Source organism: Cucurbita pepo, chromosome 10 (assembly GCF_057944985.1).
Source record: "Cucurbita pepo subsp. pepo isolate OVF chromosome 10, ASM5794498v1, whole genome shotgun sequence".
Classification (NCBI taxonomy): Eukaryota; Viridiplantae; Streptophyta; class Magnoliopsida; order Cucurbitales; family Cucurbitaceae; genus Cucurbita; species Cucurbita pepo.
The window spans coordinates 10,141,033-10,161,053 of NC_141807.1; the positions used below are offsets into that span (position 1 = coordinate 10,141,033).

Here is a 20,021-nt window from a genome sequence, read left to right on the forward strand (position 1 = left end):
TGCCGCTTCTATATCCTTATTTTCATCTGCCGTTCATCTGCCGCTTCTATATCCTTATTTTCATCTGCCGTTTCTATGTCATAGAGTCTGTAAGCTTTTGACTCTTCACTGACTCCCAGCAAAACATAACTCAAACTCTTATCATCTAGCTTAGTTCTCTGAGCTGCCTCCTCTTTTTATCTCTGAATCAACTCGAGCTCACAATATTGTTCTTCTTCCTTCCGCTGCAGCTCCAGAACTAATCGTCGCTGTGCTTTTTCTACCCTTCTTCTATTCTCTTCCAGCATTTTATCTAGCTCTTCTCTCTCTTTTCGTGCTTGTTCTTCTTTTTGTCTTGTAGCAGTAAGAGCGACTTCTTTCTCTTTCTCAAGCTGCACATCAACATCATCAAACAACTTCGTGCGACCTTCCTCTATTCGCCTCTGTATTTCTAATTTAGTCTCTTTAGAGTTTAGCCTTTCTTCAACATTCTTCTGAATTAGTTTTTCCATCCTCCTAGTTGCATCTTCTTCTAACTTCTTCAACTCTGTTTCACGCCTTTTCTTCTCTTCTTCCTCTTTCTTAAGCTTCTCTATGGAATGATTCCGATCAGTGGATGCACGACTAGGACTGGAACTGGACGATTTGGGGAAAGAAGATAACGAGGAAGACCTACTTCTGAATTGTGAATGTTTGATTAATCCACCACACCTAAATGGTGTGAAAGTTATCTTATTTATAATCAAATAAATTACAAGGATATGGAAATTGTAATAAATGGAATATTTGTCTTATAATAAAATATCAAATATAAAATATACGGAAAAGTATAATTTATTACTAAATATCCTTAACAAAAATGAAATAAAAAAAATAATATTCCATTGCCGGGAATCAAACCCGGGTCTCTTGGGTGAAAGCCAAATATCCTTACTGCTGGACGACAATGGATTTTTGGTATAGATGTCCTGAAGTCTTTTGTCAGATCGCTGAAGAGTTTTAACATGATCTTTTGCTTAATGTCTAACTCTTCGACACGTCCTTCCCTGTGTGTGTTAGAGTTCTCAGGGCTACCGCGACGTTTCAAGCTGTTCGATTGTGTGGCTCTTTCTTCAAAAGAGTCAATATAAAATGTTAGGTCTTTGATTGGCAACCCATCCAGGGGAGTGTCGATTGCATCGATTCCATCAACGATCTTGCCATGAGTTTATGGTTCATGACCCAATTTTTATACCATTCACCTTCGAGAACTACCATAGTTTTGCATTGTCCATGAGATGCATTGCGGCTAACGTAACTCTCAGGTCGTATGAGAAAGTTCTTGTAGCCCTCAACTCTCAGGTTGTATGATAGAGTTCTTAGAGCTACCGCGACATTTCGAGGTGTTCGATCGTGTGGCTTTTTCTTCAAAAGAGTCAACATCAAATGTCAGGTCTTTATTTGGCAACCCATCAAGGGGAGCGTTGATTGCATCGATTCCATCAACGGTCTTCCCATGAGTTTATGGTGCATTACCCATTTTTTATATTATCCACCTTCGAGCGCCACCGTCCATGAGATGCATTGTGGCCAACGTAACTCTTAGGTTCTATGAGCAAGTTCTTGTAACCTTCAAGTATTGTTCTACGTCAAAAATAAAGCTTTTTAATTCCTTAGCATCCTGGTTCCATTTAAGGGTTTGAGTTTTTGGATTTTCAGTTTGTTAAGCCCAACATGAGCTTGGCTTGGGGTGTGGTTCTCTACGACCCTCCTTGTCAAACTCACTCTGGTGCTCATCTCAGTCATCTCAGCCATGATGGTGCTCAACAAAAGAGACCTTGAAAATGACCGGATTATCACATTAACCATTTGAATGACCTCAACCTCACTTGTTGAAATTGAACCAAATATCTATGACATAACACTATTAAAGGTTCAAAGTTCATAAAAGTCCTTTTAATCTAAGATACTATTGAACTTGACCATTATAGTGCCTCTCAAACCAAGTTCATAAAAGTCTTTTGAATTTAAGATATTATTGAACTCATCCATTATAGTGCTTCTCAAACCTAGGTAAAGTATAAATATAATTGGTGACAAAAGATGAAACTATAAAATAAACGAAATAAGAAAATAAAATTTCATTTTCGAGAATCGAACACGGGTCTCCTCGATGAAAGCTAGATCTTCTGTGTAATGTCTAACTCTTCGACACGTTTTTTTTATGTGTGTGATAGAGTTCTCAGAGATACCACCACGTTTTTTGTTGTTTGATCATGTGGCTCTTTCTTCAAAAGAGTCAACATCAAACATTAGGTCTTTGATTGGAAACCCATACAGGGGAGCGTCGATTGCTTCAATTCCATCAATGGTCTTCCCATGATTTTTTGGTGCATGACCAGTTTTTTATACAATTCACCTTCAAGCGCCACCATAGTTTTGCATCGTCCATGAGATGCATTGTAGGCCAATGTAACTCTCCGGTCCTCTGAGCAAGTTCCTATACTCTTGAAGTATAATATCAAAACATATTAACGTATTTGATATGTTAAATATTAAAATAATTGATGTGTATCATAAACATTAAATAAAAATATATATTTTAAATTTGAATGAGATTCATATTAATTAAATATATATTATGATATTCTACGATATTTTAATATTATTGAAATAAGATATTATATCTTAATGTATTAGGTATTCAAATATATAATTTGACAAAAATTATCACAAGTTCACTTTAAATAGAACCCTAGGGTTAAGTCAAAAAGCATCGAACACTACATACTGTGACATTTTAGGTGATATTTTGCAGAGGAAGCTAATAAGGTCTTCAAAGAGCATGTGGTCATGTCTGGCATTTTAGGTTAACAACATGGTGAAAAGAAACCAGAAATTCTTATACTGGTAATTAACTACAAACCTTTGAATAAGGTTTTAGAATAAATAAGATATCCAATCCAAAACAAAAATGATTTGATAAAAAGAATTTAGAGTCAAATGTTTTTATAAAATTCGACATGAAATTGGGATTTCGGAAAATTCTAGTTTCCTAAAAGGACAAATATAAAATAGCATTTAACGCTCCATCCGAATTTCAGAAGATTATGAATGATATGTTCAATCCTTTCAAAAAAATTCGATAGTTTATATCGATGATGTGTTGATATTTTCTAAAACCATTAAGATCAACACTTAAAACATCTACATACATTCATTAATGTAATCAATTCATTAGTCAAATAAACTCTCTGCTTAAGTCTTATTGACCCAAGGGCAGATCTCATAATGAAACGTGACGCATCAAATATCGGATATGGAGGTATCTAAAATTGTCAAAGAGAATAGAGAATCAATTATCATATTTCATTCAAAAGCCTCCAATAATACCATACAAATTACAAAATAGTAAAAAAAAAGTATTATTTCCATGGTACTCTTTGTACAAAAATTTTAAATAAAATTTAATTAACAAAACTATTAAAATCTATTCGAGAGTCAAATTTAGTTTTAGAGAAAGAAGGGAATAATCTTGTTTCAAACTAAAAAATAATTTTGCTAGATAGAAGTAAATTCTGTTGTGGTTTGATTTTAAAATTCGACCTATAAAAGGAGTTGAAAACACCTTGGGGGATTACCTATGGGAGAATTTCTAACAAAGTCTCTCTTCTTAAACTGATACTAATCCAACCAATCATTTACATGGACTCAAAAGTTCAATTACCTATAAAAGAAGTTGAAAACACCTTGTGAAAGTATCTAAGGATACTATGACCTCTAGCTTTGCAAAATCCAGCGTTGTTGGCGCTTATCAAAATCGCTGCCAAAATAAAGTTTAACAAGTGGTTCTATGGTGTAGTGGTTAGCACTTTCGACTTTGAATCTAACGACCTGTGTTTAATTCCAGATAGGTAATCCACCAATTTATACAAAATTGGTCCATAGCCGATTCGGTAGGGTCACTTTTGGACCGATAATCTGTAGAAGGGGTCACTAAGGTTGAGATCATACAAAATGGGACCATAGCTCAATGTTAGAGCATTTGATTGCAGATCAAGAGGTCACCAATTCGAACCTAGTTGGGCCCTGTTAGGTTATGGAGCTTGCTGCTTATTTATAGCTTGGTCAACGGTTCTATCCGGTAAAACTATATTTGGTAAAGGTATATCCGGTAAAGCTATATTTTGTAAAGCTATATATCTTAAATAGCTATATATAGTAGATGGTTAAATCGGGTAAAGCTATATATAGTAAATGGCTATATATAGTAGATGGTTAAATCTGGTAAACCTATATATAGTAAACTGAACTATATATATATACCATCCGCTAGAGCTTTGAAAAGTACTTTCTATTCTATGTAATTCTCTCTTACTATACATACGTGAAGTCATCAATAGAAAAATTCTTTTACCTAGAGTTCTCCTTGCATTTTTCTCTATCCTGTTCTTTGTGTTCATCTAGACCGAGCGTGTGCGTTGTTGTGCGATCCCAACAACTAGTATCAGAGCTAGGCGAAATTCACCACGATCTGTGAAGATGGAAAGTTCAAAGATTGGAATTGAGAAGTTCGATGGATCCGATTTCGGTTTCTGGATGATGCAGATTGAAGATTATCTGTACCAGAAAGATCTTCACGAACCTCTGTTGGGAGTGAAGCCGGAATCCATGACCATGGAATAATGGAAGCTCAAGGATCAACAAGCCTTGGGGCTGATTCGGTTGACGCTATCCAGAAACGTGGCGTTCAACATTATCAAGTAGAAGACAACGTCAGATCTATTGAAGGCGCTATCAAATATGTATGAAAAACCATCGGCTATGAACAAGGTGTATTTGATGTGGAGATTGTTCAATCTACAGATATCTGAAGGTGGACCTGTTGCTGATCATATAAATGAATTCAATATGATCATAAGTCAACTGAGTTCGGTGGAAATTAATTTCGAAGATGAAATTAAAGCGTTGATTTTGATGTCATTCTTACCCGAGTCATGGGATACTGTTGTTGCCGCAATCAGTTGTTCTCGAGGATCTGATAAACTGAAGTTTTATGAAATTCGAGATGTAGTTCTCAGCGAAAGTATTCGCAAACGGGAAACTGGAGATTCATCAGGCAATGCTCTCAGTGTTGATTGAAGGGGAAGAAGTAAACTGAAGGGCCCAAACAAAGGGCGATCAAAATCAAAGAACCGAGAAAAATCTTCAAATAGACCAAACGTAACGTGTTGGAATTGTGGAGAAAAAGATCACTTTTGGACAGGTTGTACAAGACCAAAGATGCATCTTTTCATCAGAAGACATTGGGGATGCTCTAATCCTCAGCATGGACAGTTCGATTGAATCCTGGATTTTGGATTCATGTGCATCTTTTCATTCGTCTCCAAATAAAGAGTTGTTTTGGAATTTCAAGTCTAGAAATTTCGAGAAGGTGTACTTTGCTGACAACAAAGATTTGGAGATTAAAGGAAAAAGAGATGTCTGCATAAAAACTCCGGCAGGAAATGAGTGGACATTAAAGGATGTCAGATATATTCCTGGTCTCTGAAGGAACCTGATCTCTATTGGTCAGTTGGACAGCACAGGTTATGCAACAAAGTTAGGGAAGAGTTCGTGGAAGATTATGAAGGGTGCTACGGTGGTAGCACGTGGCTCAAAATCTGGAACCTTATACACCACTGCAGGGTGTATGAACATAGCTGCTGTTGCTGAGAGTGCTTCAAATTCAAGTCTACAGCACAATAGACTTGAACCAATGAGCGCGAAAGGAATGAAGAGGCTGGTTGCGAAAGGAGTTTTAGAAGGTCTGAAATCTGTTGATGTGGGTTGTTGTGAGAACTACGTTATGAGCAAGCAGAAACGAGTTAGCTTCACAAGGATCGCCAGAGAATTGAAGAAAGTGCGATTGAAAATGGAACCAGATGTGGAGCAAGGTTCCAAGACCACGAAGACAGTGGGAGTTGAGCTTGAGTTGCAGGGAAACTCACCTAGTGATGTTGTAGCAGATACTCAAGAAACTCCTGAGACTACTGCTGAGGAACCAGATGTGGAGCAAGGTTCCAAGACAACAAAGCAAGTGGGAGTTGAGGTTGAGTTGCGGAGAAAATCACCAAGTGATCTTGTAGCAGATACTCAACAAACTTCTGAGGTTGTTACGGAGGAATCAGCAGTGGAGCAACTGACACCTGAACTGGTGTTGATAAGATCATCCTGTACTATCAGAGTACCAGATATGTATGTACCTTCATTACACTATCTGTTGCTGATGAAAGGGAACCACAACCCTTTGATGAGACCCTACAGTTGGAGGATACAACAAAGTAGGAGCAAGTCATGGATGATGGGACGTCTAGGCTTCAAAAATGCGTTGTACTGACATTGAGTACGTGGCAATAGTTGAAGCTGGAAAGAAGACGATATGGATGACTGACTATCTGGAAGAATGGGCAAGAAGCAGCACGAAGATTCTTAACAGAAATAGTCAGAGTGTCATACAGTTGGCGAAGGAACCCGGTCTATCATTTAAAGAGAAAACACATAAGACGATACCATTTCACTTGCAGGTTAGTGAAAGATGATGATGTATTTGGAGAAGATAGAGGGTGCAAAGAATCCAGCAAACATGTTGACAAAATGTGTTGATGTTGGAATATTGAGGTTGTGCAAAGCCTCAATTGATATGGTGACATGAAGACCATGAAGATGCTCATGGTCGTTTGAGAATGAAATTCTTGGTTGACTAGATCAGTCTCCAAGTGGAAGAATTGTTAGGTTATGGAGCCTACGGCTTATTTATAACTTGGTCAACGGTTATATCCGGTAAAGTTATATTTGGTAAAGCTATATCCGGTACAGCTATATTTGGTAAAACTATATCCGATAAACGTAAATAGCTATATATAGTAGATGGTTAAATCGGGTAAAGCTATATATAGTAAATAGCTATATATAGTAGACGGTTAAATTTGGTAAACCTATATATAGTAAACTGAACTATATATATATCCCATCCGCTAGAGCTTTGAAAAGTACTTTCTATTCTCTGTAATTCTCTCTTACTGTACATACGTGAAGTCATCAATAGAAAAATTCTTTTAGCTAGAGTTCTCCTTGCACTTTTCTCTATCCTGTTCTTTGTGTTTATCTAGATCGAGCGTGTGCGTTGTTGTGCGATCCTAACAGGCCCTTCTATCTTGGATAGAAATTTGTTACACTTTTTGGACCGACACTATGTCTAAGGGGTCACTAAGGTAGAGAATTTGACCGGTCACCCGTTTGAACTTGGTTGGGCCCTTTTATTTTGGAGAGACACTTTTTACACTTTTAGACTAACACTCTATAGAAGAGGTCACTCAGGTTGAAATCATGCAAAATGGGTCCATAGCGCATTTGACTACAGATCAAGAGGTCACCCATTCGAATTTTGTTGGGCCCTTTTATCATTTTACTTTGTTTTCAACCTCTTTTAACTTGCAATCCGTGCTTGGAGAACCCACCGAAATGTGAGTTTGTAACCCATCTGTTAGGGTTCTTGGAATGATTCTCTAGATTATCCCTTCCATGTTGGGAGTCGGGCCATAGGTCTTGGGTGAAGGAACCGTTGGTTTTCTCATTGTCTTTGAGATAACAATTCTTTTCTATTTTATATAAATTTTTTAAATATGGGTTCATTTACAAATGCATGCTAACACCCTTATTGTTGAATAAATGACATGAAACTAGTTTCACATAGTAACGTTGCCTTTTGCTCCTATTGGTGGAAGGATAATAGGTCGATTATATCTATAGGGTAGTTTTAAGCGTGACAACGAGACTAATTTTTTTTTTTTAGTTAAAAATTAGAATTATAACAATCTGCCTAAAACCCTCAGACTAATTTTGCTTCATTTCTAAATGCAAGCAGAAAAAGTAGAAAAATGAAAACATGTAAATTGTAAACTCAAACATTTCAAAGAAATAAATAAGTTTTGATGGTACCAATGCTAACGAGAAAACAATCAACCAAATTTATTTGGAACATAGAAAACTTCATGTCTCCATCTAGTAAAGCCAATAAACCAAAGGGCCTAATATAGAGAAATAAAAAAAATGTTACCCTCATTTGTGTTGTGTTGTTTCATAAGTGATCAATGGATGTTGACTTTGACCAATTCCTACTCTTTTTTTTCTATATTTTGAAACTATTTTAAACACTTTTTGTTGTACTCCTTATAATTTTACCTTTTTAAGGTTGTAAATATTTGTGCACCGGTGAGATTATTAGTCAACTGAGTTCAGTGGACTATTATGATTATTAGTCAACTGAGTTAAGTGGAAATAAATTTTGAAGATGAAATTAAAGTATTAATTTTGATGTCATCTTTACCTGAGTTTTGGGATATTGTTATTAATGAGATTCAATCTAATGCCATTACTAATTCACAATGATAATATTCAAAATACTTGACAAAAAAGAACAGTCAACGTAAGATATTTGAAACAAATAAATATTTTGTCCTCTATGATATATCAAATCACTCATTTGAAATTCCTTAATAATAAGCGTCAAGTCTTACATCTTTTATAGTGAAAAGTTCCTTAAATAGAAGTCTTATTAGATACTTCTAAGCATTTAGAGATCAACTAGACACAAAGCTAAACATTCTAAAAAAGATTAGGGGTTAAACTTTTAAGTTAACTTAATTTAAGAAACTTATGATTTTAATATTATCAAGAGTTTAATTGAGCTACGTCAATTCAATCTAGTGGACCCAAGAATTGAACCAAACCAAACCAACTAGTTAGTAACATGATTTAGTGGAAGCATTTTCACGCAAAGTAGAAGCAATAATGGAGGGTTTGAAATAATATAGTTTTCACCCCTTGTTTCTCGAGTGAATATTGAAATAATATAGTTTTCATGTTAATTTTGCACAGAAGAAAGAAAGACGGGGATGTAAAGTATTATTTCAATTTGTTTGTAATATACAACAATATATAAATTAACTATAAGAAATATATAAAATTACATGTTCTCCAAGAGCTTCAATCAACATCGGAGGGTTGCTTCTGCAACCACTCTAAAGGTGCTCAAGATCACAACGAGTTAGATAAAACAGTTCTAGAACTTTGAATCCAATAACTTGAGTTTGACTCATGATAGGATCTCCCTTCTTGTGGAATCTGCATAAAATAGGAAAACCATTCCAAAATAAATTTTTACAAGGGGTTCTATGGTGTAGTGGTTAGCACTTTGGACTTTGAATCCAACCACTGTGGTTCTACTCCCGGTAGGACCTTTGACAACACAAGACATTTTAAAACAAAACAGTGTTACCACTTCCCATGAGTGCATAGGTGGTGTTGTCATAGTCGTGGCATCCTTTTGACAACACAAGACATTTTAAAACAAAACAGTGTTACCACTTCCCATGAGTGCATAGGTGGTGTTGTCATAATCGTGGCATCCTGCTAGCAAAACGTGGTGCAGGCTGCTCATGGTACATATACCATAGCATCCCACCTAAAGAGAAATAGCGGCCTCTATGCATAATGTTTTGGGTCAAGCTTGGAACTTATAAGTTCTTAGGAATAGCCAAGCATGATATTGTGCACGTAGTATAGACCAAGGGTACATCTGGGGAATCTATTACTTTAGGGATATCACTTTAGTTATCCTAGGAGCCCGGGGAATCTATTACTTTAGGGATAACTTAGTTATCCTAGGAGGTAAAGTCATATGGATCGTGATGAGCATTTTCTCCCATATCTTGGTTTCGCTAACTAAAGTTTACAAATAACTCCCAAACTTCATTACCTTATATAACCTCTCGGGAAAAGGATTCATACAACATTTCATAAAATAAGATCTACTGAGAAAACCCGAGAAAAGGTCAACTTTTGAGTTGACTTGGACAGTTCAGTTGAATTGGCCGTATCATCGTTTTCTTCCTCTGAACAGGAAGAACGTGGATCGTAGCCTAAGATATTCGCTACCAAAGTTCATCCAAAATCTGATTTATCGCTGGAGATAAAACAAAGAATTTCTTATTGGGTAGCCGATTCTAGGGGTTTCAAGGCCCTATTTCTTCATTGAACCTCTTCCATATCCTATCTTCAGACTAAAGGAATTTGTTTGGAGGAACGTCTTTGAGTGTAGGACCTTAATTTCTAGAAATCGTTCTCGGTATGCAACTCACTCGAAACGCCAGATTTTTGATCTCGTGGGTAGCTTATTCTACGACGTTTTAGCTCTGGATTCCTTCATCAAGTTTACTCAACTTCTTCCTCTGAAGCTAGAGGAATCCTTAATTTGAAGGAAAAGAGATCGTAGATAGGAATTTTGACTCTCATCCCCAATTTAATTTTGAAACCTATTTCCTTCCATTTGGCATGCTCTCGAGGTTATTTTTCTTCGTGGTCTTCTATGGAAGCATTCCTTGGAGGTACAAAAACTGATTGGAATCATTCTTGCTCGACGAGTCATCATGTATCCTCGGGTTGGATTTTCAAGTTTTTCTTGAAGTTCTTCAATGGCGGATTGAATTGGGGGAATGGTTTCTAGGCACTTTCAGCACTCTATTCCTTCATAGAACTTGTGGGTAATCTTGTTGAGAAACGGTAGGAATAAGTTTGAAGAGAAATGGTGGAGGATTGCTCTCGAATTTGGAAGAAATCTGAGAGTAGGAGACTCATAATCTAAACGCTTATTGCCTTCGATTGGGGGATCGACCTTTCTCGATTCTTATTCCATATTGTTGGTCCTACTTTAGACTTTATAGGAGGAGCTTAAACCGACATTGAGAGCTCCAGATTCTTCGTTATTTTGAAGTTTGAAGTGAAATGGTGGAGGATTGCTCTGGAATTTGGAAGAAATCTGAGAGTAGGAGAAACACAATCTAAACGTTTATTGCCTTCAATTGGGGGATCGACCTTTCTCGATTCTTATTCCGTATTGTTGCTCCTACTTCCCACTTTATAGGAGGAGCTTAAACCGACATTGAGTGCTCTAGAATCTTCATTATTTAGAGATCGATCTTTCTCGATAATTTTTTGGTTATATCAACTCCGATCATGGCCTTATCGACCTTGGCTTTGCATACTAGTCGTTGGATGTGATGATCCATGCGTGTTCGTTCTAGATCATATCAAATTTTGGAAGACATCCGACGGTTGAGATTTGAGTTCGAAAGATTTTGCTGGATGGTCACGGTAGATGCTCTGATTCTAATTAGAGTGACATTTCTGTAATTATCCATTCTTCTAGGGGTATTTTGGTAATTTACCAATTTATGAATATTTTATTATTATTTTTCTTGAAAAATCCAAAAATTTTCTACAAATTTCTCATAGCTTTTTTATCATTATTCCTTTTTTTTTTTAATCTTGAGATTCCTTCTAGATTAGGAATTACAAATCCGAAAAGATTTTTTATAATTGATAAAATGACTTTTTTGCCCTTTTGATTTACTTTTTCGTTTCCAATCCTTTTCAAAAGGCCTTTAACTCCGTGAAATCACTTGTTAGGGTACACGAGTGACTTAACTAAGTCATTTGTTCTTGCTTAATCCTTTAATTTTTTTCCTTTCTATCCATTGGGTCTTTCATGAGTGGCTTATTGTTATGGGAGATAATTTCCTTCATATTTTGGGTGTTACATATACATACTCGTTACAAACACAAAATAAGAAGCAGACTTAAAAGAAGAACAAAAAATACTAGATTAAAAACAGAGGTTAGTCCATGGCTCACACTCCAAAGTCCGCTCTCATCCACGACCAACTCTTAGTTACTTGAAAAAAAATGATAAACATGGAGTGAGTAAAACTTAGTAAGTAGCATACTAGTAGGTTTTTAATGGGACCTTAAGCTAGGATATTACTTCTTATTATGTTTTGAGGATCTTATACTGATCTTGAAAACCTTCTCCTAAAATAACCTTCAATTTTCTCCCCGTGAACACAATTTTCTCCACATCTATCTTTTTTTAAACACTTTTGAAAGTTAACGAGTAGTTTTGAAGCTTTTTTTTTTTTTTTTTTGAAAATTCAACCGTATTTTCTTAAAAAACAAATTAATAGTTTCTATAGATTTTTTTTTTTTTTTTTTTTTTTTAAAGATTAAGTGTATTATTGAAACTTCTAAAAAAATTATGAGTATTTTTTAGATAAAGTGCAAAGTTCAATGGTATTTTTATTAATTTAGCTTATAATTTAAAAAAAAAATACAAATTTTTTGTTGATTAAGTTAATATTAATTTTATTAAAATAAATAACACCACATCAAAATTAATTTATTAGGAATAAAATTAAAACTAAAAAATTAATTTATTTTAAACTAAAAAAATAATTTATTTTAAAACTAAAAAGTATACTTAATTTGACTAAAACATCCCTTATACCAACTATAAAGAATTTAATTTCAAGCTCTCTTCTAATAGACAAACGATTTATTAACATCTGTTGTAAAATTTCACTTCATCAATTTAAGTAGCGTTCAACTATAAATATCGAATTTTAAAGTATTCCTCGGCAAAGTAAATCTGTTGAAACTATCTATCAAAGGTGTTCCATAATGAGTTGTGGAGAAGTGTTTCCTTCAATTCTAATTTCAATTAAGGATGTCAATGACAAAAAAGTGCAAGAGGCTAGAAGGTTTGTAGTGGAAGAAAATAACAAGAGTCATGGACATCGTTTTGTTTACAAGCTGTATCATGTGTCTTATTCATGGTTACTTAAATCTCGTTGAATTGGTGCGCCTTTCACATCAGAGACATTTGTGCCTTAAACCGAGCTCTTTGCAATAGCAAACTTATTAAAAACTCTTTGCTTGCTACAACATTTGCTTGACATAATTGGACCAAAGGACGTTATGGACGACCATAGCTCACTGTATTGGTCTCCAATCATGAAGTGTGACATCGGATCTTTGTGCATACCATATTTATTAACTATAACATGGCAAGAAAGTTTTTATGTTTTGACTAGGCATGCCATATTCTGTTGTTCTTATATATCTTTAGTTACCTGTGATTAAAGCAAAGAAGTATAGACATGGTTTCCAACCAACCCTTCCTTTATAGTTAGTTCAACGAATGGGTTTTTGTTATCATTTTATCGTTAACCCTTCCGCTCGATTTTGTGTTATGATATCATACAGGAAATGAGAAGCGACCTTACTTGGACAAAATTATATACCGTTTGATAATTATTGTTGATAACAAAGATATATTGAATTATAAGCATTATACCATCAGTTCATTGGATTCCGGGCCGGATGGATCCAGTCCATGATCCGTAGGGGGTCCTTATTACAAAGGAAACTCCTGTAAACTTGCAATATATACATCAAAATAAGAAGGAGACAGAATATGAATGAAGGATTGAAGCATCTGACCCTGGGCTCTGGAGATGAATACCGAAAGAGCTTACCGGATGCACCATCGACCTCAGACAGACAGCTAGACCGGGCACCTTGCGCGAATTTGGTTTTGGTTGGTTGGGGTCTTATTTAGTCCTCGCTGTCAGACCCTGCCTTTTGAGAAAATGGAAGAGAAGTCAGTGGCTGAGTCCGAAACCCAATATGAAAAGAAGAAGAAGAAGCTGGGCCGAATGAATCCGATGAACTGGGTTGGAAAGATGTGGTTCCTCAAGGAAGTCCCGGACTCTTTCTGTCCGATTCATGATCCGATTCCTATTTCTTCTTTCTCCCCTAGGCTATTACTGATACTGATTAACCAGATTGAACGGTAAACTAAGACGAAACTCCTCATTCCATTTTTTTTTGGAGACATGCCATATTTCATTAATCTTCATATTCTTCATATTCTTTATAATCTTCATATTACTTGTACATCTTTTACTTATAATCTTCATATTCTTTATATAGCGATAAGGAAGGGAGGGATAGAAAAGATACTCATAATATCATTACGACTATGCCATATTTCATTAATAAAAGAGAGTAATACATCCACAAACACACACACATATATTTCGAGAGAGAGAGGGCTTTATTATAAGTAGAGATAGCATTCTAGTAGTTGTATTTCTACTTGGGGACAAGGAACTCGAGAACTTCTTTAAAAGTTCTGCACCTTTGTAATAAAAGACCAAGAAATATCATCGTTATTTATAACTTCTATCACAATAATATAAATTCTGCGAGGACGACGTTCTCTAGTCATTCCAACCAGACCGTTCACCACACGCTTGTAGATGAAACGATGTCCACTATTCTCGTTATTCTTTTCAACTACGAACCTTCCTGCATTCTGCACTACTAGGATATTGAAATCCTTAATCGGTACTAAAGCATCTAAAGGCAACCCTTCCACACAGCTCATTCTAACACCTTTGGTAAATAGTTCCAAGAGACATTGTTAGGCCGATTTTGTTCATGAATACTTAAGAATTTGATATTTATAGTTGTAGTTGAACGCTACTTAAATTGATGAAGTGAAATCTTACAATAGAGTCTAATAAAGAGTTTGTCCATTAGAATAGGTTGGAATTAAATTCTTTATAGTTTGAGATAATAGTTGTATTCTTTAAGTCATCGAGACTAGTGTTACTAGTACTATTAGTATATTTGAGTATAAATATTAAAATGATTAGTTATTAAATATTCTTAATTGTGTGTCTCTTACGGTACTCTCAATAAATGGATCGCTTGATCTATTCTACTCTACTTTACTTCCTCTTGATAACGGTGTGGTATTGACACAACTCATATTGCTAATAATCATCACTTACAGCCAAAGCAAGAGTATAGCGGTCGACTATCGTTAAGGACTCATTCACAATTTCCATTCCTACCGACGGAAAAGTTTTATTACATTCATTTCTTTCTTCTTTCTAACTTCTTCATTCTCACATTAAACTTTTTTTTATTTAAAAAAAAAATAAACGTGAAAAGGGAGAAAGAAGGAAGAAGAAAAAAGAAAACCCTTCATTTTGAAAGCTTATCAAATACTCTTTGACCGATGTAAAGAAAGCTCGAGAATAATTTATTCTCACGTCCCTCTTAGACACTTGTTGGATATATATCCGTCCTTCACATGTCGTACCATAATCATATCATGTCATAAAATCTTCGTGATTATATCCTTCCCTAATTTATCATAGCCTTAACGTCCTTAGACATATCATAGGTCTGTCATTACCTGAACGTACCTTAGTCTTAACGTTACAGGAACGTATCCTAACGCTATCGTTCTATCAATCTATCATAATCCTATCCCTTTCTACCCATAACCTAATCGTATTGTTTTATGAATCCATCGTGACCATATCGTTGTTATCAATCTGTCATACCCATAGCACTTCGATACGTAACCAAACCATAACGTTTCATGAACATGTCTTACTCCTATCGTTACATTACATTTAGTGCATCCTTCTCGTATCCTATCTCAAATATACCATTGAACACATGGTACCGTAAGTATTATCATACAATTCACATATTATAACATATCATAAGCATATCGATTCAAAAAAATTTCACACATATCAATATATATGACACTTGCATAACCACGAGCACAGTCAAAATCAAATATAACCATACGGATGGTAAGGCCACCTACCTGATTAGCTTATGCTGGTGTCCCCAATTTATCCTTAAGAAAGTTCGATTTGTCTTTTGTATTAAAGTCAACCTATATGAACATGACATTAATTTCAATCATTTCTCTAAATTTTATGATGCTCTAGTGTTAGATTTCATGGAAAAATTGCACGAGTAAGGTCTTGAAATGTCTATATATCAAAATTGTTTAACACTTTCCAAATCTTGATTTTTTGGTTGTTTGTGTTTTCTTCTTTTTTTTTTTTTACTTGTGTTCCTAATCTTACTTCGGTGTGTTTGTTACACAATTTAATCAATTCATCCTTTATGTTTTTTTTTAATTATGTTAGTCATTACTCTTCGCTAATTTAATCTATTCTATTTATTTATTTTTTTTTTTTCTATTGATGGACGTATATTTCTAAAACATACTAAATAAAACTAAATAATTGGTCAAGAGAGGATATGAGATATAACTTAAGGTTAAATCTCTTTCCATATGAGAATAACTCATTCTCATGTCCATCTTTGCTACCATATACTAAATGAAGGATTTTATTTCTCTTGGGTCAAAACCATCCTTAAAGCACAAAATTGAAGTTGTAGTTAGTCAATTATAATATTTGACGTGGTAGTTTTCAAACTACTTTAAATGGGTGTAAAGAGAGCATGAGAATAACTTAGTTTCACTAATCTGACACGTGTTGGGCATGTACTGAACACTTGTTAATACGATGGATACATTACAAATTTATAATCCATCGTATCAGACACTTGACTTTGAATATATTTTGAGAGTGAAACATACATTAAGCTTTTTTTTAAGTATACAAATATATAAACTTATTTATATGAATTTATTTCTAATATAAAATTGATAAATTTTTTGAAATTATTCTTTTTAATTAATGTATCATTGTCACATCGGTATTCTAGTTTTTTAAGAATGACATGTTACTGTTAGTAACAGAAAAAGAAAACGGTAAGATTAGAAGAATTGGGAGAAATCTCTCATTCAATTGAAGAATGACTAAATCAAATCTAATTCAAATAACTAGATCAAATCTAATCCAAATAACTCAATCAAATCTAATCCTAACAATCCCTCCCTAAAACTGAACACGAATAGTAATCAGTTTATATCTACGACCTCATACCAAACTTCCACCAGGTAACTTCATCAATTCCCATGTGTCATTTCTGTTTATTGCAACAGATCCCTGGCTTGCCTCCATTTCTCACTCTTCAATACTTCTCTAAAGTTTACAAAGTTTGCAGGTTCAGTAGGGGTAAACATGGCTGTGCTTCATCATCTTCTTTACAAACAAAAACTTCTCTTATTTCATAGTCTCTTATCTAGACTGGTGGTCTCTTATTCCTTGCCTTATTCAAGCTAGGCAAGCTTGCTTAAGCCAAAGAGCCAGATGAAATATTTTCCTCTGCAGTATTTTCATCTGCCGCTTCTATATCCTTATTTTCATCTGCCGTTTCTATATCATAGAGTTTGTAAGCTTTTGACTCTTCACTAACTCCCAGCAAAACATAACTCAAACTCTTATCATCTAGCTTAGTTCTCTGAGCTGCCTCCTCTTTTTGTCTCTGAATCAACTCGAGGTCACAATATTGTTCTTCTTTCTTCCGCTGCAGCTCCAGAACTAATCGTCGCTGTGCTTTTTCTACCCTTCTTCTATTCTCTTCCAGCATTTTATCTAGCTCTTCTCTCTCTTTTCGTGCTTGTTCTTCTTTTTGTCTTGTAGCAGTAAGAGCGGCTTCTTTCTCTTTCTCAAGCTGCACATCAACATCATCAAACAACTTCGTGCGACCTTCCTCTATTCGCCTCTGTATTTCTAATTTAGTCTCTTCTGAGTTTAGCCTTTCTTCAACATTCTTCTGAATTAGTTCTTCCATCCTCCTAGCTACATCTTCTTCTAACTTCTTCAACTCTGTTTCCTGCCTTTTCTTCTCTTCTAACTCTTTCTTAAGCTTCTCTATGGAATGATTCCGATCAGTGGATGCACGACTAGGACTGGAACTGGACGATTTGGGGAAAGGAGATAACGAGGAAGACCTACTTCTGCGTTGGCGGCTGAGGGAACTTGAACGGCTGCTTCTCCTAGAATTGGTAGTGGAATGATAGGGGGAACAACTTGGGTCCCTTCTACTTCTCTGACTATGGCGATAGGAATTGGAGCGGTGAGTGTACGATAGAGACCTTGAACCACTTTTCCCCATAAGTTTCAATTGAGTTTGAACGGCTGCTACAGGCTGAGATATAGCATGCAATACGAACATTCGATTCAAAGACATCTTTGTCTCCATGATTAAGCTTCTCTCAGGATGAAACACCTTGCATGTTTCATTTTGAAACAAAAAGGTAACGCCTTTGCTTGCAATTTACCAATACTCAACAAATTGTTCCTCAAATCTGGCACAAAGAACACTCCTATGATTATCATTATGATTCCATTCACTTCCAGCAGTACATTACCCTTTCCAGTTACAACCATGCTTGAGTTGTTGCCCAGCTTCACTGAATCTCTGAAACTTCCATCAAAATCTGAAAAATATTCCTTCTTCCCACACATATGATTGCTACATCTCGAGTCAAGGAACCACATATCTTCTCCATTGAAAATGTCCTAGCTTGTGACAGTTATAACACTCCACTGTGGCCTTGTTGAAGGTTTGTCTGCCTCGTCTGGTATTGCTTTGACATTCCCATTGAAAATGTCCTAGCTTGTGACAGTTATAGCACTCCACTATGACCTTGTGAAGGTTTGTCTGCCTCGTCTGGTATTGCTTTGACATTCCCATTGAAAATGTCCTAGCTTGTGACAGTTATAGCACTCCACTATGACCTTGTTGAAGGTTTGTCTGCCTCGTCCCCTTCCTCTGCCTCTAAAGCTTCCACGACCTTGACTCCTTCCTCCAGCAAACTACACAAGTGGACTCTCCATCGACATATTTTTATTATGACACACGTAGAAGACAGTTGCTTCTAGTTTTAACTAGTTTAGGGCATGACTCTGATACCAAAATGTTAGGAACAAAAAAAGAAAATTGGAAAGATCAGAAGAATCGGGAGAAATCTCTCATCCAATTGAAGAATGACTAAATCAAATCTAATTCAAATAACTAGATAAAATCTAATCCAAATAACTCGATCAAATCTAATCCTTACAGTTATCATATCTATTTGGTATCATATTTATGTCTCGTATCTATATCTCATTTTTATTTTTGACTCTAAGATATTTTGCTTTTATAAATAGATATCTTCACGAAAATAAGTTTAATTTATGTTGAGATGGAGAATAAAAATTGACACTTAGGGACGTTGATACTTGGGACTTTGATTCCTCTTGCTGTGAAGCTTGCATCTTGCAATTACTTGGGTAGAGAATGTGTTTCACTTAAAATTCACTCAAAGAGAAAATAATCAAATAACTGCCCAGTGGGTGCCAATTCTACGAATTTATGACCTACCAGGCGATCCGTTATATAAATAGGCAAATGGGCCCTTATGAATAAAAATAGTATGCCCCATGTGGGTATAATGGTAGATGCTCCGTCCGGACCAAGTTACTATTCTTTCTTTTTCAACCAATTGGGGCCCTCCCTTCACCACCGCCATGGGGTTCTCGTCTACAGGGTTCATAACTACTCCTCTTACTACAGGATGCTTACCTAGCCAACATTTAGATCAGGCTCTTCCCAACCCACACTTTTCTGGGTTACCCCAGCATTCCCCACTTGTCCAACTATTGCTGAGCCAGCCATTTTCGGATATCAAACGTATCTCCCCAGAAGAGAAGGTGTAATTTGAATGTAGCCGATTTCCCCTCTTTTGCAATCTGCCATATTTGAGAGAGGATAACTTTTTTTTTTTTTAAATCTTCGAAAAATAAGAAAGAATAAAAATTAAACATGGCAGGAATGACATCTTCTTTAATCTTTGTTTTGTTCTCCTAAATGTATATAAAAAAATAAAAAATAAAAATCTTATATATTTTTAGATATAATTTAATAAAACTCCATCCAAACTTCTACTCATAAATTTAATTTTTATTTGTATACAATTGTTAATATGTAAGAAAATACACGTACAAAATGTTTATACTATTGGTAATACATTAGTCTCGATTGTTTCACTAAAACAATGCAACCATTGTCCAAACTAAAGAATTTGATTCGAGGCTATCTCCTAATAGAGTGAAGCTCAATTAGACTTTGTTGTAAGATTCGACCATATCAATTTGAATAGCGTTCTCCAACTATAAATATTGAACTCCAAAGTATTCACGAGCAAAGTAAGTTTGTTGAAACTAGCTATAAAAGTGTTCCAAAGTGAGTCGTGGAGAAGATTTGCCTTAAAATCTAGTTCCAATTAAGGATGTCAATGATGAAGAAGTGCAAGCTGTTGGAAGGTTTGCCGTGGAAAATTTCAAGGGTGGTAGATATAATTTAATTTACAAGCGTGTGGTGAATGGTCTTTTCAGTCCCATATAGGC

General features: G+C 35.4%; 1 protein-coding gene across 1 annotated transcript in view; it reads right to left on the reverse strand.

The window, feature by feature from the left end:
- The window catches only part of LOC147790657 (uncharacterized), a 54,244-nt gene extending 36,415 nt beyond the window's left edge, over positions 1–17,829 (reverse strand). Inside the window, exon 1 of the mRNA XM_087127639.1 lies at positions 17,041–17,829. Within this exon, the coding sequence (XP_086983765.1) occupies positions 17,041–17,829 (789 nt within the window). The remainder of the gene's footprint in view (positions 1–17,040) is intronic.
- Between the last annotated feature and the right edge of the window lie 2,192 nt (positions 17,830–20,021).